The sequence below is a fragment of the Enhydra lutris genome, unplaced genomic scaffold (genome assembly GCF_002288905.1).
Source record: "Enhydra lutris kenyoni isolate GAN:26980312 unplaced genomic scaffold, ASM228890v2 scaffoldscaffold44, whole genome shotgun sequence".
Lineage (NCBI taxonomy): Eukaryota > Metazoa > Chordata > Mammalia > Carnivora > Mustelidae > Enhydra > Enhydra lutris.
The window spans coordinates 3,539,389-3,561,549 of NW_019154128.1; the positions used below are offsets into that span (position 1 = coordinate 3,539,389).

Consider the following 22,161-nt stretch of genomic DNA (forward strand, 5'->3'; position numbering starts at 1 on the left):
TCCCTTAGAATACTTTTGCCCTTAAGCTAATCAGCCCTACGTGGCTAAGGGACTGTTGTGGTGAATTCCCTCAGTAAAACATCCACTGGCCTGCCGCCAGGGGACACAGGGAGACACAGGGAGACACAGGGAGCTGGCATCCTGATGCCAGTAGACTCTAGAGAGTAAAGGTGGGGGAGACACAAGCAAACAGTCCAGGAGCTGGTTCCAGACACACCCGAGCATGAAGATCAGCTTTTGCTTGTTAAATGCAGGTTCTCAGGATCCTCTGAGACCCACCAAGCAGGGGTCTGGGACTCTTCCTCCTGTCCCTCCTTGGGGGTTGGAGAGGGGCGCCTTGAAATTGCTTTGAGTCCTCAACATTTTATTTTAAAATTTCCACACATGTTCTATTCAGCAAACACCCAAGTACTATTCTGCCCAGATTTACCAGCTGTTCTTTTTTTTCCACATTTGTTCTTTCTCTCTGTTTTAATGTATACATTTTTTTGTTGTTGAAATAGTTGGAAGTTGCAGACATAATATTGCTTCACCTTCAAATACTTTAAGGTAGATCTCCTAAGACTAAAAGCATCCCCTGTGTAATCTCATACCCTAAAAATTAACATAAATAATGTTGTCTAACATATAGTCCATGTTTGAATTTCCCCATCATCTACATCTGTTTCTTTTGTTTTGTTTTTTTTGTTTTTTAATTCTAGGATCAGTCAAGGTTTATATGTTGCATTCAGCTGTTAGGTCTCTCTCTCTTTTTTTAAAATTTTTTTCTTTTTCATAACACTTACCTTTTAAAAAAAAGCCCTGGCCAGTTGTCCTGTAAACCGTCTCGCATTCTGGATTTATCCGATTTTTCCTTACAGTTAAATTCGGCTGGACATTTTTTATAATAGTGCTTGTTAATTTGCATTCCATCAGGCTCATCGCACCGTTCCTCATACGTTGGACATCTGGAAGGGCTGGCCATCACCACATTTCATTTTAAAGGTGCCTTTTCCCTGTGCACAGTCCTGGGGGTGATTCTTGGAGACTCTGAGTATCTTCTTGTCCAGCCACTGCATTCAGTGTCCGTTGGCGGTCCTCTCCTGGATCAGTTTTACACTGGGAAATCCCAAGTGGTGATTTTTTGATTCTGTAAGCCCTTCTGTGTTTATAAACTTGTGTTCTTCTGGAAAGAACTTGCCTCCCTCGTTCATCTCTCACTTTCTGTGGAGTTTCCTGTGCCTGCTGTAAGAAATCGCCACAAACTAGGTGGCTTTCACATGGAGAGGTTTATCATTTCACAGTTTGGAGGCTGGAAGTCTGAAATCAAGGTGCTTGAGGCTGCTCTCCTTCCGAAGGCTCCTTCAAGGCTCCAGATGCTTTGGGCTCTGGCTGCCATCCTGCCATCTGCCTCTGTGGGTGGTCACATCACCTCCTGTCTGTCACATCTCTTCTGTGTTTCCTTTGAAGACACTTGGCACTGGATTTAGGGCCCAACTGGATAATCTAGAGTGATCTTTTGGTCTCGAGATCCTTAATGATACCTGCAAGGACTCCCTTTTCCAAGTAAGATCACATTCGAGGTTCTGGGGATTAGGATATGGACATATTTTGGGGAGAGGTCACCAATCAATTCACCCCTCCTCACCTTTTAAAAAACTCTGTGTGGACTCCTAGATTCTTTGAGTCTTCGAGCACTTCCTTGATCTCCAGATGTTTCAGGCTCATCTTGTTCTTTCCCTGCCCCAGTCCTGGAATTAGCTATTTCTTGAAGGAGTCCTGCTTCCTTTCATTGGGGAACATGCAGGATTCAGAGCTTGGACCCTAGTTATATACATTGCCATCGAGGTGTCATTGCTCCCTTTTCTTTCAGGGGACAGAACCAGGAAATGTACACACTTTTTCCAATCCTGAGTTTATGCCCATATGCCCAATTTAAATCTTACCAGATTTCTTCCTACCTTCCCCCATTCCATATTGCTGTGTCCTTTTTTCCTCCACTGTGAAAATCTCATTTCTGACATTAATAAAAAGTTATTGCCTCTCTGCTACCATACAGACAGAATGGTTTCAGAATTACTACGTTGATACCGTACCAACAGCAAACTTACCGTACCAACAACAAACTTAACCAAAAGCAGGATTTCTGTGAAGTTCTTTTGGTCCTCACAATGTGTCCCACTGAGGATGTGCAGTTAGAGTGTTGTGTTCCAAAGCCACTTGCAATAAATTTTTTGATACCTAATACAGATCAGTTTCATTTCTTGGTTTGTGTTCAGGTTTCTTCTTTCTGATAAAGTATTCATGTATATGGTCCAGAAGTCAAAGTATCTAAAAAATTGGCTGCCTCTTGGGGAAATCTCAAACCTTCAGCACCGTCTCTGTTTTAATCCATCTTACGGCACATGTCGGCATTAGTCTGTGTGGATGCGTGCCCTTGCTCTGGGCGTCTACCCAGCAGGTAGCATTCTGTGCAGACTCTCTGCCTCCCTTTCCTGGAGAGCGAGTGCTCCGTGTGGATGCCCGTGATTTGCCCCCACCCCGTACTGTTCTATAGCTGTGTAATACTCTGGCATGCGTGTGCACCTGTCTCCTGTGGCAGGCATTTCAGTGATGTCAGATGTGTTGGTGTCCCAAAGACTGCTTGCCGCGAAGGAACCTGCGCACACGCTCCCACCAGGGCTGCCAGCAGCTGCTTCTCTCAGCCTCCCCAGCAGAGGCTGTTGGTGGACGTTTGCATTTTCACTGGTCTGAAAAATGGCATCTCGTTTTAATTTGCGTTTCTCTTATTGTGAGTATCACGAAGCATCTCTTTTGAGATGTTTAAAGGCTATTACTATATCTGCCTCTGAGAACTTGTTTTCGGGTTTGCTCATTTCTCTGTTGAGATGTTGGTTCTTTTTTCCACTGATTTCTTTTTTAAGGAGGCTCCACACCCAACTTGGGGCTTGAACTCACAACCCCGAGATCAAGAGTCACATCTTCCTCCCACTGAGCCAGCTAGGCGCCCCTCTTTCCCACTGACTTTTAAGAATTCCTTATATGTGTGTTAACTGTTGTCTTTGAAGTGGATGGCTATTATTTTCTCATGCCTGGTGTGGTGTGGAGAAAAATATATTTGGTCTTTGTGCCCTGTTGGCATAAAGGTCCTAAAACTCTTGGGATTTCCTGAGTGATAGGAGTGTCTTTTGTTGCTTATGAGAACCCCTCTTTGGTCACAACTGAGTTGATGACAGTGAAGTGATTTAGGTTGGGCTCCTGGGCAGCCAGGATGGAACTGGTCACGAGAAGGACCCCACCCACCAGCCTCCAGGAGGGGAGAATAAGGTGCTGGAAATTGAGCTCTACAGAAACTTTAACAGTGGGGTTTGTTGAGCCCCCCAGTGGAACTCAAGGGGGGGACTGGGAGGGAGAGAGGGCTAGAGAGGGCATGGTGCTCTAGTCCCCTCCCCATACCTTGCCTAGTGCATCTCTGCCACTTGGCTGTTTCTGAGTTTTATCCTTTATAATGAACCAATACGTGTAAGTAATCTGTTTGCCTGAGTTCGGGGAGCCATTTTAGCAAATTATCAAACCCAAGGGTTGGGGGGGAGGGAGTCATGAGAATCCCCAGTTTATAGCCACTTCATCAGAAGTGTAGGGACTTGTGATTAGTTTTTTTTTTTTTTTAAAGATTTATTTATTTATTTGACAGAGAGAGATCACAAGGAGGCAGAAAGGGAGGCAGAGAGAGAGGGGGGGAAGCAGGCTCCCCGCTGAGCAGAGAGCCTGATGTGGGGCTCGATCCCAAGACCCTGAGATCATGACCTGAGCCGAAGGCAGAGGCTTTAACCCACTGAGCCACCCAGGTGCCCTTTGTGATTGGTGTTTGAAGTAAGGGCAGCCTTGTGGGACTGAGCCCTTCACTTGGGTCTTTCTTAACTCTAGGTTGTTAGTGTGAGAATTGAATTGAATTGTTGGACACCCACATAATGAGCGTGCAGAGAGTTGGAGAATTGGTTGTTAGTGTGGAAAAACCCATGCATTTGGTGTCAGAGGTGTTCTGAGGGTAGAAACAGATTTTAGGACGTGGGAGTTTTATTTTCAACAGTTTTCTATTTCCCTATGTAGTTCTTCAGACACTGGCCAGGGTGTTTGACATGAGAAATGAGACTGGGGACTGGGGAAGAATGAGAATGCCCTTAAGGCCCAGGGGTTGGTACTTCAGTGGATGGATAGGATTTGGACCGTAGGGTTGAAGGCAGTGGTGACAGCATGACCATGAGCATGGAGGTGACTGTGCAAGGAGCAGGTTCTTCTGGTCCTTTAAGGCAGCATTTCAAGTCGGCCTCCATATACACTTCATTCTGAGCTGAGTAAACATTCGATCAACGTATTTCAACATATTTCAGAATATACAATATGCCAGCATTAGGGCAGAGGCATATCAAATCAGCCCGTCTAGCTGGGATACTGTGTGTGCTGTGGGCATCCCCCCACCTCATGTAGATGCACCAGCAGGGTTTAGGCCCGGTGTGTGGTCTTGCTGTGTAGCCAGGAGATCAAGAGCCTGGTTGTTGTGATGTCGAAGCACTGTTGTGAGTAGATGTTTCCTTAACAGGCAAGCCTGGCTGCCAGATTCTTCATGTTCGCTGAATCCACATTAATGCCTACCCCCCCCTTTTTTTCTTGCTTTATGTTCAGGAATGTTTGGTTCTTAGGAGCTCCTGCAGGATACATGTGGGAGGAATGATTCCGGGTTGACCCTTTTTGGAGAAGGGCAGTTTCACTTGCCCCCATTCAGCTCCTTCTCTGGCTTAGGGATAGTCATCTACCTGTGCTGTTTCATTTTGATGCACTTAAAACGTGGAGGTACTGTATTCTCTTATACCTTGCAGATAATAGTACTTTTTAGAAAACACCATGAGGAATTGACAGAATTTCTTTACAGAGATGACAGCTTCGCCTGATGATCCACTTGGGAGAAAAGAGGCTTCCAGGTGCAGGTGTGAGAAAGTTACATGTGGGGAGGGCCTGTCCTCATGTAGGTAGGGCAGTAACAGTGGGCAAGTAGGTGCTCCCCAAAGGGTGGGCCAAGGTGGTCTTCCTCTCCCTTTTATTCAGAAGAGCAGGAAGTGAATTTCAAGTTAATCCATGAGCTTCTTAGAGTTTTTGTTTAAACTTTCCGTTTTTCTAACCAAAATAACTAAGTGCCATAAAGCAGCAGCAACAAACACTTGAATTCCTCTTCTCGTTGTCTTTTTCAGAAAGAGTCTGAACATCTTGGAAAATGAAAACAATTTTGTTAGGGAGGTGAGACCTTGGAATTTTATTCTTAGTATATTTGAACATTTTTATCCTCTTTCTGAAAACAAACAAGCTGTTTCTAAGTTAGAATTCAGTTGACATATGTAATGCAAGTAATCTGTTTCATTTATTTATCTATTTTTAAAGAGTTTATTTATTTCGTTTAGAGGGAGAGAGTCTGCCCCACGGAGGGGCAGAAGGAGAGGGGGAGAGAGAGAATCCCAAGTAGACTCCCCACTGAGTGGGGAGCCTGACACGTGGCTCGGTCTGTAAGATCATGACCTGAGCCAAAACCAAGAGTCAGATGCTTAACCATCTGAGCCACCCAGGCACTGCTATTTATTTATTTTTAAAGGTGTGAACAGACAGCTGTGTTACACCAGCAACAGAAGACTGAAGGGGTAGGATGGCTGTGTTGGAATCAAGGGAAAGAATCACATTAATCTGACGCTTTCAGTGGCCAATGACAGTCCTTGTGGAAATCCGTCACTAGTGAATGGTAAGGGGCCATAAATGGTGGTTCTCCTTGAAACTTACATATAGCCAAATCAGGATCTTAGTTCTGTTCTTCCTTTTAGTTTTTTTTTTTCTTTTATTTTTACAGAATTTCATTCTGATTCCTTGCTCTCCTTACTCCTAGTCCATCTTATTTAAAAGACAAAATTTCTATCTTTGGCTCTCAAAGCAGTGAAGGCTCCCCCAACCTCCGGCTTCTGCCACTGATGCAGGTGTGGAACTCTAGCGTGGGGAGTGACTTACTTTGATAATGCTACTATCTCGAGGCATGGGGGAGGATAATCTCCCCTATATTATAGATGGGGAAACTGAGGCAGAGGGCAGTTACATGACCTGCTCCAGCTCTTAGTCTGGTACTCCATGCTAATATGGAGGGACCTGGAGGAACCCCAAGGCTGCACCTACCCCATTTCTTAGCTTCAGTGTAGAATTCTAGTGATACTTCTCCTGAAAGAATGTTTCACTTTGAAGCAGTCTTGTTGGGGTGCCTACACGGTGGAGGGGGCAGGAGGCATTTTAGAGGATCCCTGAGCATTACCTTTGTCTTGTTGGTAGGCGGTCAACTGGCTTCTGGTTCTCTTATTTGGCCCTGCCATAGGAGTCCCCCTCTTCTTTCTGACTCTGGCTGATGAGCATGGTCGGCCCAGGTGGCTGCTGGGTAGCTGTCTCCAGTGAAGCACCTACGGCCCCCATGCCCCAGCTTGGGTGGCTGGACAGCCTGTCCCTCTGTTCCAACAGTGGTGTCCTATCTAGGCTGGGGTGCTGAGTTTGCAAGGCCCGAAGCCCTGCTGAGCCAGAGTAGCCAGCCTTGTACTTGCATCTGTGTGGCTCACCCACCTGGCCCCCCACCACTGAGCACCTGGGACCTTCCAGAGGTCTCCAAGGCACCTGCCACCCACTCTTACCCTTCCTCCTTCCACATTCCTACCTCCACCTTCTCACACACCCACCTCACCTAGTCCCTGGTACTCCCCCACACTGTCCGCTCACTTCCCCCTTCCTCTCTCCCTCTCCCCCTCAATCTCACCCCTTCCTCTAAGGAACACCTTACTCTCTACCTGTGCCCTTATCCCCTCTCCTGCTCTCATCCCCACACCCTCACTGAGTCTATACTTGCATCTCTTTCCCTCCCTTCCCATTCCCTGCTGTCACCCCCCCACCCCCACCACCAAACTCACCTCCTCATCTGGCTTCTCCCATATGCCCCTTTCCTCATATTTCGCTGAACCGTGCCATCCCTGACAGGGGTTGTAGGCAGAAGGCTGGCATTTTCCAGATCTTTCAGGATGACCTACAGACACAGCCATTCCATGTAATTCTTACGCTGTGGATGGCCATGCCCTTAGTGGGAAATCTACTCACTGGTCCCAGAGGCACACTGGTCCCAGAGGCGTGATGTCTTTGGACTCGGTCTAGATGACACCAGTGGGCATCGTGGTTTGGGACGTCCCTCCTCAATCCCTCCTGCACCTTCGTTCCCTCTCCACCTCTTCAAATACAAAATGAAAAGGCTGACTTAAAGCCTCATCAAGATTTTTTAAGTTCCCATTTAAAAGTAAATAATGTGTCAACAGAAAATAGTGTACTCTATGTAGAAAAACTAGAGAATGAAGTACAAAGGTAAAATCTCAATCCTCACAATTTTAGCATATTAAAATGTCTTTCCATACAGAAATAGTGATGTCTGTTTGTTTTTAATGAAGTCTTTCTTTTTGACCCTCAGTAAAGTTCTATAATTTCTTTCATGTAGGTTTTATACATTTTTCTGTGAAGTTTATCAAGTTTCTCTTTAGCGTTCTCAGTAAAGATCCGATAACAAATATATTATTAATACAAAGCAACTTTTAACATCAGACTGCAAAAATACCCCCCCCAAGTTGTATTCTATTTTTAAAATATTTCTCTTTTGTGCTTTGCACTAATCCTCATATACACATACTCTCTTTGTGTCTTGTTCTTAATCATAGTGTTGTTCTTTCTAAAAAAGGTCACTACACCTTGACGTGTTACATCATACCTTCACATTCTGGGTTTGGTCACACGATGGCTCCTTTCACTGTTTAGAAATTGAGTTGGGGGTGTGAATGTTCCTTTTCTTCCTACCTACTGTAAAAAAAATTCTTTTTTTCTGATGTTCTTTGCCTTCAGTATTCTAAAAATAGATTCATCAGGATTTACGATGAGACTTATTCTGTGGTGTTCATTGGAGGCTAGTTGAAAAGGAAGTGCTTGTGCGGAGAGCTCTAGCTTCGTCACTCTTCAGCAGATTCACCATCCACTTGGCAGCAAATGTTGATGGAGTGGCGGGCTCTCTGCTGCGATCTGGAAGTGCACGCCTTCTCTTGACCTCTGTTTCCACCAGGAAGTGGGAAGTGATTGGTCCAGAGGGAAGAGCACTGGGTCAATTTCAGAGTGAATCCTTGGGAAGGGAGGTCTATGATTGTGATTTAAGCTTTGCGGCCTGTACCAGGGATGGTAGGGGCCATGCCTTCCTTCATCTCTCCCGCCTGCAGCCCCAAGGCTGGGCTGGGGAGGATTCGCCCCTTGTTGCTCTCCTTTTATTTCAGTGAATCTGTTTCTTCTTTTTGTCAGAGAACTAATCGCATGCCTTTATTTGCTAGCCTCAGGGGACGTCTATTTTGTTTTCTGTTGTTGAAGAGAAGGTATTGCCACACTTCCTTAGGCTAAGCCTACCATCTGTTTAAGTGGAATAAAGCAAAAGAAATGATATGGCAACTTTGTATCATGCTAGAGATCTGTTGGTATCTGTGAAGCTATAGGAGAGGAGAAGGGAGAGTCCACTTGTCATCATTTTATATCTGTCCCATTGATTTGAAGAATCAAAGTGCTTGTTTGCTTTCTGAGGTGGTCTGGCATTTTTCTTTTTTTGTGCCCATTTCTCTAAACTTGATATTACTGTCTACTAGTTCAGATTAAGCAGCTTTTGAATGTTTAATTAAATAGTACTATGGGGGCACCTGGGTAACTCAGTCAGTTAACCTTCTGCCTTTGGTTCAAGTCATGATTCCAGGGTCCTGGGATCAAGCCCCATGCCAGGCTCTCTGCTCAGTGGGGAGTCTGCTTCTGTCTCTTCCTCTGCAGCTCCCCCTCCTTGTGTGCTCTCTCCCTCTGTCAAATAAATAAAATCTTAAAAGAAATAGTAGTACTGTGTAGAACCTTGAGAATACAAGTGGAATGTGTTTACAAATTTATTGGTGTCCTGTTGTGAAGAGGTAGAAGTGATCTTCTCAGGTGAAGATTTGGGGACAGAATGCACCTTAATTCCAGCTGCAAGAAATAGACACATAGTTGAGATAACATAGGGTAAACATGGTAGCTCTCTGTTGATAGACTGTTGCCTGAGTAATAAATTGAAGAACCTGGAGGAAACCAAGATATTTTATGGTGCTTAAGATAAGTTACAGTTTGGATAGTAAGGTGCAAAGGGCATTGATATCATATATGTCTTTGGGGCTCAGTTTTAATTCCCAGTTTTAACATTCTAACAATGTGGAAACGTTTGGAAGATCCCCTTCCCTCTTCTTCCCCCTTCCAGCTAACTCTGTTTCCCTTCCTGTCAGTTCCTGGGTGACATTTAGTATGTATGTATGAATCATCTAGATAGTTTCCTTTGCATTATGTGTTCCTAAAATATATTTAGGTACTTTAAAAATATAAATGGTTTTATACCATGGGTTTTTCTGTGATTTGCTTTTGTACTTAACATATGGAGAAAATCTTTCGGTGCAGAGATCTCATTTGTCTAAATGGTTGCCTGTGCTTTGTAAACCATGATGCTGCCCTGCTTGGAGTGAACAGAAGCAGCAGCATAGTGTCCTCTCCAGACCTAAAAAAAATGTATTTCACACTTTCTTCCTGCAAGTTGTAGACATTAAAACAATACAGAAATATATAAAAAGGTCTTACCCCATGTCTCTCAGACTTCTGTGAAGACACCTGAATGTAGTTTTAAACATCACTTAATATTGATATTTTTACATGTAATAAAGACTTTTAAGAGGACCATATGCCCTCTGCAAAGCCCATGGTTTCTTGCCTTTTTAACCACTTTGGGAAAAAAAAAAAAAAAGGAACATCTTGGGGCAAAATGCTTTCCCATGGGAATGTCTGTACAATTTTATTAGATAAGCCTATGAGACTGTATGAGTCACTTAAAATGTTTTATAGCCTAAGGTCACGACCTGCCAGTTGGGACTTCAGGGAGTGCAGGGCAGGGCCTAGAAGGTGCTGCTGTTCTGTCTGCTTCTAGCACTTGCCTACTCCTGCAGCCTGGGCCCAGTGGGGGAAGCCTGAGGGAGGCCCCAGGGTGGGGTTGGTGTCACAGGGAGGACACAGAAGCAAGTGCCTTCCCTGAGGCTTGTGAAGCTCACCAGTTACTGGAGGCTGCTCAGCTACCCCAAGTGGCCTTTTTCTTTGGGATAGTTTTCATCCTGTCTTAACTGCTCAGGACAGTCAGAGGCCTTGCTGATTGCACGGGGTTCTGGGTTTGGGGCTTGGCTCCCTCAGGGTAGGCAGGAGGTAAAGATCGCCATTCAAAGTGGCCATTGTGCCACTTTTTGAGGTATGATGCTGCCTGACCCTGAACCTCTAATTCTGTTAGTGGGAACTGAAGATAGTGAATCTACCCTCTTCTGCACAACTGACTCATGGTTTCTGCTCAGGTTGTGATCTTGGGGGGTCAAGGGATCGAGCCCCACATTAGTCTTGGGATTCTCTCTCCCTCTTCTTCTGCCTCTCCTGCTCATGCTCTTGTGTTCTGTCTCTCTCAAATAAATAAATAAATAAGTCTTAAAAAAAAAAAAAAAAAAGTAGGGGCACCTGGGTGGCTCAGTCGGTTGAGCTTCTGCCTTCGGCTCAGGTGATGATCTCAGAGTCCTGGGATTGAGCTCCGTATCGGGCTCTCTGCTCAGCGGCGAGCCTGCTTCCCCCTATCTCTCTGCCTACTTGTGATCTCTCTCTCTCTGTCAAATTAAAAAAAAAAAAAAAAAAGGTAATGTATATTCTTACCTTCTTTGAAAAACATTTTAGTTGTGCTGCTTCAGCATTTACCTGAGGGGAGTCCAATATTTGTTGTGTTCTGGTAGGAGGATTGTTGAGGTTCATCAGTGGTGGACGAGGGCGCAGGTTTCCTTGGCCTGTGCCGGTTCTGTTCAGGTGGAGGCAGGCAGCGTGGGTGGCTGGGGAGGGAGGGTTTCCCCAGGACAGCAGCAGCAACCCAAGCTTTTTACCTAGGCGACAAGTTTGTGCCAAGCTGTGCTTTGGACATGGGGAAGGGTGCACATGCGCTTGGTAGGGAATGCATCAGGTGGGGAGGAATTAAGCCTCGTATCCCGGGTTGACTTCAGGTCCACCTCATCGCTAGATTAAAGGACTGTTTTTTTTTTTTTTTTTTAAAGATTTTATTTATTTATTTGTCAGAGGGAGAGAGGGGGGGAGAGAGCAAGCACAGGCAGACAGAATGGCAGGCAGAGGCAGAGGGAGAAGCAGGCTCCCTGATGAGCAAGGAGCCCGATGTGGGACTCGATCCCAGGACGCTGGGATCATGACCTGAGCCGAAGGCAGCTGCTTAACCAACTGAGCCACCCAGGCGTCCCTAAAGGACTGTTTTGATTCTGCTTATGTTTTTGCTGTTTTTCCAACTACTTCAAAACTTAGGGGTGTAAAATAGCAACCATTTTATTGTACTTACGGGTTATCAGGTCAGGAATTTGAAATGGGGATAACTCTTCTGTTTCATGATGTCATGGACTTGAGTTGGGATGGCTCAAGACAGCAGGGGCTGGAGAACGTACTTCCTGGGGGCTTCTTCGCAGGCACGTCTGGCTCCTGAGGACGGGATCAGCGAGGACTGGCTGTTGGCACCTGCACTGCACCTGGCTGTGACCCAGCTAGCCGCTGGGTGGTCAGACCTTGTCCACAGTGGCCTAGGGACCCCAGAGACAGTGTGCCAGCCGACTCGAGGGAAGAGCATGCGGTTTATGACCAGCTCCCAAAGCTGCAAAGGGTCACTTCCGGCCTCCCCTATAGGGGGAAATGGTCCCAAGTCCACCAGATTCAAGGGGTGGATATACCGACCCCACCTCCTGCGGGGAGGCTGTCAGAGATTTTTGGACAGGTTTATAGTGCCACCTGGAAGGCGCTGTGTGTAAAACACAATGACACCACACAGCTCGGCAGTGAGCGCTTGGCACAAAGTGAGTCATAGCTGAGACGAGGCGTTCTGTTGTAGTTAACACTCTCGGAAAACCTGGAGAGGAACAGTAAACAGAGTCACAGCAGAACGCGTGCGGCCGGGGGCATGTGTTTGAGCAACGCGGCAACTTCCTCCACCAGTAATACTCACTTCAGATGAGCTCAGGGTGCCCAGTGTTTGTACAGCGTTGCTGATTTGCATGCTTCTCCAAATTAAAGTGTTTTTGACCTGAGCAAACAGGGATCGGAATTGCCATTTGCTCTCTCGAGATAGGGCCTTGTCAGCATGCACAAAGGCTTTGCTGTCCCTGGAAGGATTTCATGACCTCAGGGTTTCTCAGTTATAGCTGGAGCACCTGCCGCTCGCAGGGCTCAGAGGGGAGGGGATTAGCTCAGAGGGCAAGTTTAGGAAAAAACAAACTCAAGATGACTTTTATCACTGGAGATGGTGACTTTGGGGCCTTGAATGAGGCCTCCCACTGGAAAGTGCTGGCAGAGTGTAGGTGGTGACCAGCCGTGTGACCTTGAACAAGTCACACAAGGCTCCTCTTGGGTCCGGTCTGTGGCTGTGAAGTGGAGGTGACAGCATGACCTCGTGACTAGAAACAGGGAGTGGGAAAGGCCAGTGTGGGGTAACTGGCAGCAGTGACATTGGCCTCATTGTGCTTGCTGTTCGCATGCTTTGGCCTTGACGTGAGACTCCCCAGGGCTGTGGTAATTGCCTGGCTGGATGCACACTCAGGGCCACGTTCTGTTGAGCCATTGACACGTTGTACTCAAGCAGGTGCCTTACCTGTACCTCTAGTGGGTGCTGGCCTTCCTGGCTCCGGGCCTCTGTGTCTCCTTGCCTGGTAGACATCTTTCGCCCAGATCACTGCAGGATGCTTCCGGCAGGAGCATATGCTAATCCTAGGCTGGTATCCTCTCCCCCAGCCTCCATCCTCCACCATGGTGTTCCTGCCTCCTGATTACAGCCATTCACCGCCCTCTTCTGTCCTCGGCATTCTCTACCCATCTGTCCCTCACACCCCTGCTTCCTGTTTGGTCAGAGCATGGCCGCACACGGTGAGTGATTGCTGGTCACCCTCTCACCAGAGGCCTGCTGTCTTGGAATGCTGGAAAGGGAATCCAGAGGTGCGCATATTTGTTTCATCAACAGAAGGCCCATGGGGGCTTGGCTCATCTGAGCCTTCACCTTCATCTTTCCCTCCCAGGGTACTTCTGCTAGCATTGCCCTCCCCACCCTTCACCCCCTGAGGACATCGTCTTCACAAGGCAGTAGATGTCCCCACCATGTGCTGCCTGTACCCCCATCTCCACAGGTCAGTGACCTGTTGCCTCCTCTCTGCTCTCCAGGAGTGGGCCAGTGGCAGCCTGTACTTCCCTGATGTGTGTCACGTAGAGGTGTTCTCCCTGTAAGGAGAAGACCTCCTGCACTGGGGAAGCACTAGTCATTCTGGGATCCCTTAGAGTGGGGTTTGGTAAGCAGCTATGACCCATGAGCCACAGCCATTCCACTGCTGAGCTACGAAGGTCTTAGCAGTTTTTACCTGGTTGAAACAAAGTCAAAAAAGGAGTGCTAATTCATAACACACGAAATTCAAATTTCTGTGTCCTTGGATAAAGTTGTGCGGGAGCAGGATCATGCTTTTATGAATTGTCTTGGACTGTGTCACACTTCAGTGGTGATGTTGAGTCATGGCCTCAGAGATCATAGAGCCCACAGAGCTTAAAATATTTACTCTCTGTCCCTTTACCAAAAAAGTTTGCTGACTCCTGCCTTAGAGCAGTGAGTCCCAGTCATTTGGGAGAGCTTTTCACTCATGCATTCATTCTTTAAGCAAATACTGAGTGAGCACTGAATGTTACATGGGAGTATCTCGGTGTCATAGGGAACAACAGTGAATGAAATAGTCTTTGTGGTCTTGAGGCTTCCATTTTCTTGGCTGGACACATACAAACACAGAACTTCATAGATAGGTACATGGGTATATTATCTGGTAGTAAGTACTGTGAAGAAAAAGGAAGTGTGGGTAGGGAGATGGAGTGTGGGTAAGGAGGAAAGAAGGGGTGTGGGGGAGCACTGTTAGGGATGGACTGGTCAGGAAGACCTCACTGAGCTGATACCTAGATGAACAGAGGGAGGCAGATAAAGAGGCATTTGGAAGGAGAGTTAGCACAAAGACCCTGAGGCAAGTTGGAGAACTTATCAGGGTCCAGAGTGGCTTGAGCCTGGACTGTCTGAGCAGATAGGTGGGCAACAGGCGAGGTGTGGCTGTGGCAGATCCCTTAGCGTGCAGGCTTTCCACCTCCTGTCTCCACTGCCTCTCTCTCCAGGTGACTCTGCCCACCTGGGGCATTTGAAAAAAATGCAACGCCCAGGCTCCTCTGCAGAGATCCTGATTCAGGAGGTCTGAAGTGTAGACCGTGTAGGGCTCCCAGGCCCTTGAGGCTGGAGAAGGTAGACCCTCACTCCCCTCTCCCCCAGCCCCCTGCCAGTTCCTAGTCATTGTTAGGTCCTGGAGAAACTTTTCAGACTAAAGGCACCATGGGTTAGGAGCTTTTTGCTGCAAGACCTCATGAAGCACTTGGCTCCTAGCAGGGGCTCAATATCTAAAAGTTTGCGCTTCTAAAAAGAGGCTTACATTTATGCTGGTGACAGTCCTCTCCCACTGCCCTGTCTTTGAAGGACTGTTTATGAGCTTGGTCAGTTCCCCATTGTCTTGTTGGGTGGCTGGCGTGCCCCACCTTTTCCTGCATGAGCAGGATCAAGCTGTTTCCCCTACCGTGTCTTGTCACCTGAGCCTCATCTCCTTCCCTGGCCCACCTTGCTTGGGGTCCTCCCTGACCATCATGTGTATGTCGCCCACCATACAGGTGAAGTCATGCACAGGGTCTTAGCTCTCTCCTGATCCTCAGGCCCCAGTCTTGTTGGATGGCTGGCTGGTGGCTGAGCGAAGAAAGGATTTTTTGTGAATACTGAAGACAAAGCAAATCCTGCATGGTTCTCCAAACAGGGTCACACTGTCTAATGTCACCAAGCTGAGTCGGTGAGCCCCGGCGTGCTGGTTTGTAAGACGTCTGGTTGTCTGGGCTCGCCTGCAGGCATGCTGGGCATATAATGTCTAATAGAGGTGTGTGCCTGTTAGCCGGGCTGGAGAGTAGTTTCCCTAACTCACACTCCTTCCTCTGACTTAGGATAAAAATCCATGTGCTTTCTAGGAGAGAATAGTCATCAGAATGCCCAACAAAAACATGCTAAAGCATATGGCAGTCACTTAAAAGGTACAGGTGTGAAGTGGAAATGGTTCTGTTTGATCCAGTGTCGTGACAGTACTTAAAATAGGGTCACAGGATTCCTGGTGAAGAACCCTCGCCTTCTGTGCGGCCTGGCATTCAAGGACTCAGAATCTGTCCCCGTTCGAAAACATTCTAAAACCAATGTGCCTTTAAAATTTCAAGCTTTTATGGGGGATTTTTGAGACCTCTGTATGCGTGGTTTTGCCTGGACTTCCAAGGATTTTCCCCCTAGACTTCCTGAAATTCATTCAGGAATGTGGTCGAGACCCACAGGTTTCAGATTGAGAAATTGTGTTCTAAAAGGATTTGTCTTGAGTGCTATCTGATTAATATTTAAGAAACCATGTTAGGCAAATAGGGACTATGAAAGCGTCAAAATGAGCATTTTAATTTTTTCTTTGTTGGAAAAGGATACTCCTTTTTTTTTTTTTGGCCCTAAATGAAAATTCCTATGTGAACGATTTTTGTGAACGGGGTTTCCCTGCATAGCATGACGTCTTGATACAGACAGAGAATTGGGAAACCAGTGTGCCTCAGATTGTGGGCAAAGTATTTTTAAAATAAAAATCAGAATAAATTAAAATAGCTTGAAAGCTGTGTAAGGGAATTCGGTTTTAAGCCCTTTGTCGATGATGGTGAATGACTATCTTTTTTCAAATACTTTTCTTAATCCTGAGTCCTTGTATGGTATGTAATTGACTTAATTTAGTTCCATTTAGTACAGGTATCTTTAGGGTATAGCTCTTAGTAATTCCCAGCGATCCCTTTGCGACACTGTAAGGGGTCAGATTCACTTAAGCAGATTGCAGAATTCTAAAAGCAACATTAATTTTTAATACTGTGTATCTTTTAAACTCCATGCCCTGCAAGGTTCCAGGCCAGTCTCCACAGAGCACAGGGCAAGGCTCCGTAGTTGTTGGGAATTGCTTGTGTTTTCCTCTTTGGAATGAGTCTGTGGCAATTCGGCCGCTTGGGAACTTGTCCTGTCTGCTGTTTGTCTTTGGTCAGTGCTGGGTGCTGAGTTCTTTTTGTTCTCTAAAACAAAAAAGGCACAGCTTTCGAGAGTTTAGAAGGAGGCCAGCAACACTTGACATAAAAACATCATAAAGATTAATTGGTAATAACAGTTCTGAAGAGAAAAAGTACTAAGCAGGGGATTAATGTAATAAAGTGAAGACATTTTTTGACCTCCTCCTTTCAGCTGATTTTGGTGGTTGGCCTGCTTGTGTTTACTTTTGCAAATGTGAATCAGAAACCCCTCACCTTGCAGGGAGAACCATCTGTAAACTGCCAGTTAAGAAGTGTGTTGTGGGCGCTGGGATACCTCAGAGGGCTCCTGAGATCCCCTGGAGCAGGCAGGGAGGTTGGGGAGGTTTTCCCAAGAACATCACGCTCAGGTGAGGTGTGTGCACTTCTGGCCAAAGAGAGCCCTGAAGATGAAGCTGCTTTAAGGAGGGTGGAGGCTACAAGTGGACAGGGGTCCTGGAGGAGAAGCCTTCCATGGAGGTCTGATTAGTGAGGAGGGGAGAATGAGGTTCATGAAGCTCTTGGTGGCAGGGGGAAGTGAACTGGAAAGAACAGGGTGAGTTTCCAAGTGCAGGGAGCCAATCCAAAAAGTCTGAGCAACAACAATAGGATTGGGCGTTCGCCACGTATGGCCATTATTACCTCTTCATAAAGGGCGGCAAAGATGTGGCCATGGGCAGCATTCCCTGGGGTGGATCCCAAGGCCCTCACCTGCTTCCCAGGGGAGGGACGCTTGCGCAAAACCAGGAGGAAAGGGAAGAGCGCTCAGAGCCCTGGGGTCTCTACTTCAAGGAGGGAGAAGACACCCAGGAAGAGGGACAGCCTTACTTGGTCTTAGGTGGTGTAAGGGATGACAGAAGGATCGAGAAACATCTTTGAGATAGACCTTTTAAACTGACTCAAGAAAAGGCTAAAAAGAAAACGAGAAACTAGTAACCATGGAATGATTGGAAAAGGTTGTCAGAAGGTATAATCCACCGTAAGGCATCTTGAGGAATGGTTAATTCCCCTCCTGAGGGTCCACAGCCCGAGAGGGATCACTTCCTGGTGTATTTGGACAAGCAACAGAATCCTAAAGCCAAAATGAGGCAATGTTTGTTGGAGGAACACAGTGAAGAACAGGGCCCGTGTGGTTTCGCAGCTGTGGGTTTGTCCACAACAGCAGCTGTCTGAGCTGACTGCTGATCCGCGGGTTCCCAGGTCTTCTGTAGGGAGGGGCATGGCATTCAGCAAGGGTTTGGAAATCTTTTCCCTCCTTTTTAAAAGGCAAGATAAGAACACGTATAGATACAAGGAAAGATAAACAATTGCATCACCATTTATACGGTATTTTGGCATCTTCAGACAGTCTTATTCTAGGTGATTTTTAGTAACGGAAATCATACTGCATATATATTTTCTCATCTGGAATTATCATAACTGCATTACCATTTACAGTGTATTTTCATAACCATATTTTTTTAACCAAGATATAATTGACATGGAAAGTTTATACAGTATTATACTAGTAACATGTAATATTATGTATTAGTTTGTGTTATATAATAGTTATTATCTACTTATATGGTATTATATCTACTTATACATTATTATATATATTTATATACACAGTGTATTTTATGTAAGTAGTTACCATCATCACCACACATAGTTACACATTTGTGTGTGTGTGATGAGACCTTTTAAGATTTACTCTTAGCAACTTTCCAATAAGCAATATAATATTAATAACTAGTCACCGTGCTGTACATTACATCCCAGGACTTACTTGTTTTGACCACTTTCACCTGTTTCACCTACACACCCCCTGCTCACTTCTGGCAACCACTAATCTGTTCTCTGTATCTATGAACTTGGGTTATTGTTCTTTCTGTTTTTGACATTCCACATATAAGTGAGATCATATAGTATTTGTCTTTTCTATGTCTGACTTATCTCATGTAGTGTAATGCCCTTGAGGTCCATCCGTTACCTCAAGTGATGGGATTTCCTTCTTTTTATGGCTGAATAATCCATTCATCCATGGATGGAAACTCGGGTTGTTTCTGTGCCTTGGTCGTTGTCAATAAGGCTGCAGTGAACACGGGGGTGCAGGTATCTTTTCAAGTTAGTGTTTTTGTTTCCTTCAGGTAAATACCCAGAAATGGAACTGCTGGATCATATGGTATTTTTATTTTTAATTTTTGAGGAGCTTCCTACTGTTTTACATAGCGGCTGCCCCAATGTACATTTCTGCCAATGGTGCATGACTTTTTCCTCTTCTCTGCATCCTTGCCAACACTTGTTATTTCTTGCCTGTTTGATAATAGTCATAGTGGTATTTAATGGCTTTCCAATTTCATTGAATGGCTGTATCATAATTTATATAGCAATTCCCCAATTGTAGGATTTTAGGTTTATTCCCTCCCTCTCCTCTTTTTTTTTTTTTTTTTTTTTTAGGTAAGTAAATCCATGATTTGTAAAGGTGGCTTTCCTGTGTATATGTATATCTTGAGGTTAATACTCAAAAGTAAGCTCACATGGTCCAAAGGTATAAACATTCTTTTTTTTAATGAATAAGGAATATGGTATGGGTTTATTTTAATTTTCCCATTTCTTGCTTATTTGCCACTTTTATTTAGTTATTTATTGCTCTCTTTTGTATCTGTTCCTTACTACTCTGGAGAGGAATGTGATTGTATAGAATCAGCAACATGTGATTTTGGAAACTGAATCCTAGTTGGCAAACATTTATTAAACCCCTACTGTATACCAGACAATGACAATAAGAAGATGGCTGGGAGTAGATCCTAACCTGAAGGCATTCCTGAGCTCACAGAATCACTGTCTTCAGGGCTGGGGGGTGGGTGGGGATGTTTGCATTTGCTCTCTGTCTTTCTCTAACACCTAAGAGCATCTTGCCTTTAAGAGTTATTCAGTATTTGAGGAATGACTACAGGCGGGCTAAAGAGGAATGAGTACAAATATTAAAGACACTCATTCGTGGGAAAGGTTTCTTTATTAAATAATTCTCTGTTCGGTAATTTCACATGGTGGCTCATAGTCTGTATTTTTAAAGTCATCCACGGCAAAACTTCACTGGGGTAGCTGGGCTAGTTTATTTACATTTATTGAGCACCAGCTGTGTACACATGAAACCCGCCCTCCAGGTATCTGTAATCAAGGAAGCAGGCCTGCAGATGAGAAACTAGACTCCAAGAGAGATGTGGAAAGTGTGAGAGAAAGGATGGGCTTCCAGGTGAAGTTAAGCCACAGAGTCAGGCCAGGCAGTTATCTAACCTGTCTGGGTTTTGGTTTCCATGGACATTTAAAGGAAAAGGCTAGACTGAGCCCTAGGATCTTGTTTTCAGACATGCAGTTCTTTGATGCTTGTGACTTTCTCAGACAAAGGTTGGGGACATGCTATTTATCAAAACACAAATATCGTTGAACTCCAGACCCCAAAAGAGATATTCCAAAATTAAAGAGATGTATCAGGTCCTTTTTTCACTTATTTAGTAGGACTTAATACTTCAAAAGTGTTCATTTTGTTGTCTTCCTGAGCTGTAATTTAGATTCCTTAGTGTACTTGAAAATATTGGTTAAACATTAAAATTGTACTAGTTGGAATCCTTGAATATCACGAAGTTAAATATTGACCTATTTTATTCTTCTTTCCCTTCCAGCTGTGTGGGGCAACTTCGTTAATATGAGGTAACTTTTTTTTAATAATTTGGATGTTGTGGTTTGGGTTTATAGATACATTTCAGTTATTACAGATAGACTGTAGGTGGCATGGGCTAATTGAAGAGTTTAAAAATGAAACTTCTTTTTTGCTATTCACACCTGAGCTTTCTCTTTTTTTCTTATGGATATTCTCCAGGAATACATCGGATCTTACTATTTACTCAGGGAAAGCCCATTTTTACTGGCTGGCTCCTCTGCATTGCCCACCTCAGGGTCCCTTCCCTCCTTTTGTACACTGGAAAGGGTTGACCCTAGCTTCTGCCCTGCTAAAATGTGATTGTGTTCCTGGGTGGCTTGAACAAAGCGTATGGTGGGGGTGTACCTTTTCAAAGCCTTTTGAAAAGGGGGCATCTGTAGGAAAGCACGGCTGGCCCCAGGCTCTGGAAGCAGACCCTGTGGATTCTGCCGCCACCTGTTTATCTCAGGACTCAGCCCTGAGGAGCCTTCCGGCTCCAGGGCGAGTTATTTGTGCTTTGTGATAAACATAGGAGGGACACACAGAAGAGTAAAATCCTGTGTTGAGATTCTTAAAAAAAAAAGAAAAAAGAAAATTAATAAGCACTCATTGTAAAAACAAGTCTGCTGCTGTTAGTACAGATTTACATTTAAAGAAAAATTTGTTTCACTTTGTATTCCTTGGTAGTAAAAATAAAAGAGCAGCGATCATGCGGTGCTGGTGGTGGGCTTGGCAGTCAGATGCTACTAAGGTAAAGCGTTGCTGTGCCCCCACCAGGCCTTTCGTATTGAGTAGATTTTGCAATGTCAGTGAGGTGGTGTGGATATGATTCCTACCACCCGGGCATGAGTATCTCCTGACAAAGACTTTCTGTGTGTGGCTAGGAGGGGTGCTCAGATCTCATTTAAAGGAACTCTTGTTTTTTTACTTGGCAAAGCTCCATTTTGCCTCAAATCCCCAGGAAAGCCCAGCAGAGAGACTTGGACTCCTGTAGACAAACTTCCTGCCTCCACTTTAAAATCCCGTGTTGAGCATAACGTGAAAGTGAGATTATTTTAGTGGACTAGGAATAACACTTACAAGGTAAAGGTGAGCCGGTGAGATGTATTGGAGATTTCCTCTCCTCCATTGTCTTCCATTCCTCGGGTGCACCCCCTTCTGGAAGGAATCTGGAACCGGAGACTGATGTTTTTGGGAAGGGGAGTGGAAGTTGGTCTGCAGCCTTTGGTTTGTGTTGTCATCTGTTCAGAATTAGGTCTTGAGGTCATCAAGCCTCTCAATGGATCTCAGTTTCGCAGCTTTCTACTCAACAGGTCGATCCAGGAAAATGGCGAACTCAAAATTGAGAGCAAGATTGAAGAGGTTGGTTCCCTTTCCTGTATTTTGCTCCTGTTTTTTTGTTATGTTTGTCAATTTCAGTTCCTTCTCTTGTGCTTGTACCTTTCTTGGGGAAGCCTGATGCTAACCCGTGATTTTGAAAACATCTCCTCAGGAATTACTCCCTTATTTAGAGGAGCCTTTCCTCTGGGTTAGCATTTGTCCATTTGATCAAGGTGTGATGTACTGTAAATTCTACCTCAGAGGCAAAATGGATTTACGAGTTTGTCTGACTTTTTAAGTGACCTTCCCAGAATTTCTTAGAGAAAGAGAAGTGAGTACCTTCACCAGGAATGGAGGCCAGTGCCAGCATCCGCTCACCCCAGCAGGTGCTGTAAGGAGAACCGGCCCAACTCAGATGCTGGAACTTGGGGAACATAGGGAGTGTCCATGTGCACAGATGGGGAAGCCCACACCTGCTTACGGAAAGCTAGCTCCTCTGGTTATCTACCTTCTACTTAAAAATAATTGCTTGTGTTTTTAGTCAGTTAATTGTAGACATAGGTACGCAGCTGTAATGTGGGCTGCAGGAGGAGAAGGGGAGTCTGTCATTTTGATCTGAAGCCAGATGTCACAGTGGCAGGGACGCTCTTGGATTGCTCTTGTCCTTCTGCCCCAGCTTGCAGTGTTAACACACAGGGATGTGGGTCTGCTCACAGCCTGCCCTCCATTCGTGTGCTGAGCAGATGACGTGGAGATAATGTACAGAAACAAGAGATTAAGCTTTGAGGGCAGCATTGAGGGGATTCTTTCTCCTGAAAAGAAGAGGGCGGTGTTGAACT

General features: G+C 45.4%; 1 protein-coding gene across 2 annotated transcripts in view; it reads left to right on the top strand.

Annotated features, from left to right (window-relative positions):
* Positions 1-22,161, top strand: part of LOC111155878 (UDP-glucuronate decarboxylase 1) — an 89,145-nt gene that overhangs the window by 5,761 nt on the left and 61,223 nt on the right. Inside the window, exons 2-3 of one of the 2 annotated variants that reach the window (XM_022516326.1) lie at positions 19,986-20,013; positions 21,316-21,364. In XM_022516326.1, the coding sequence (XP_022372034.1) occupies positions 19,986-20,013; positions 21,316-21,364 (77 nt within the window). Of the gene's footprint in view, positions 1-19,985; positions 20,014-21,300; positions 21,365-22,161 lie in introns of both variants that reach the window. The other variant, XM_022516325.1, reaches the window with a different exon arrangement.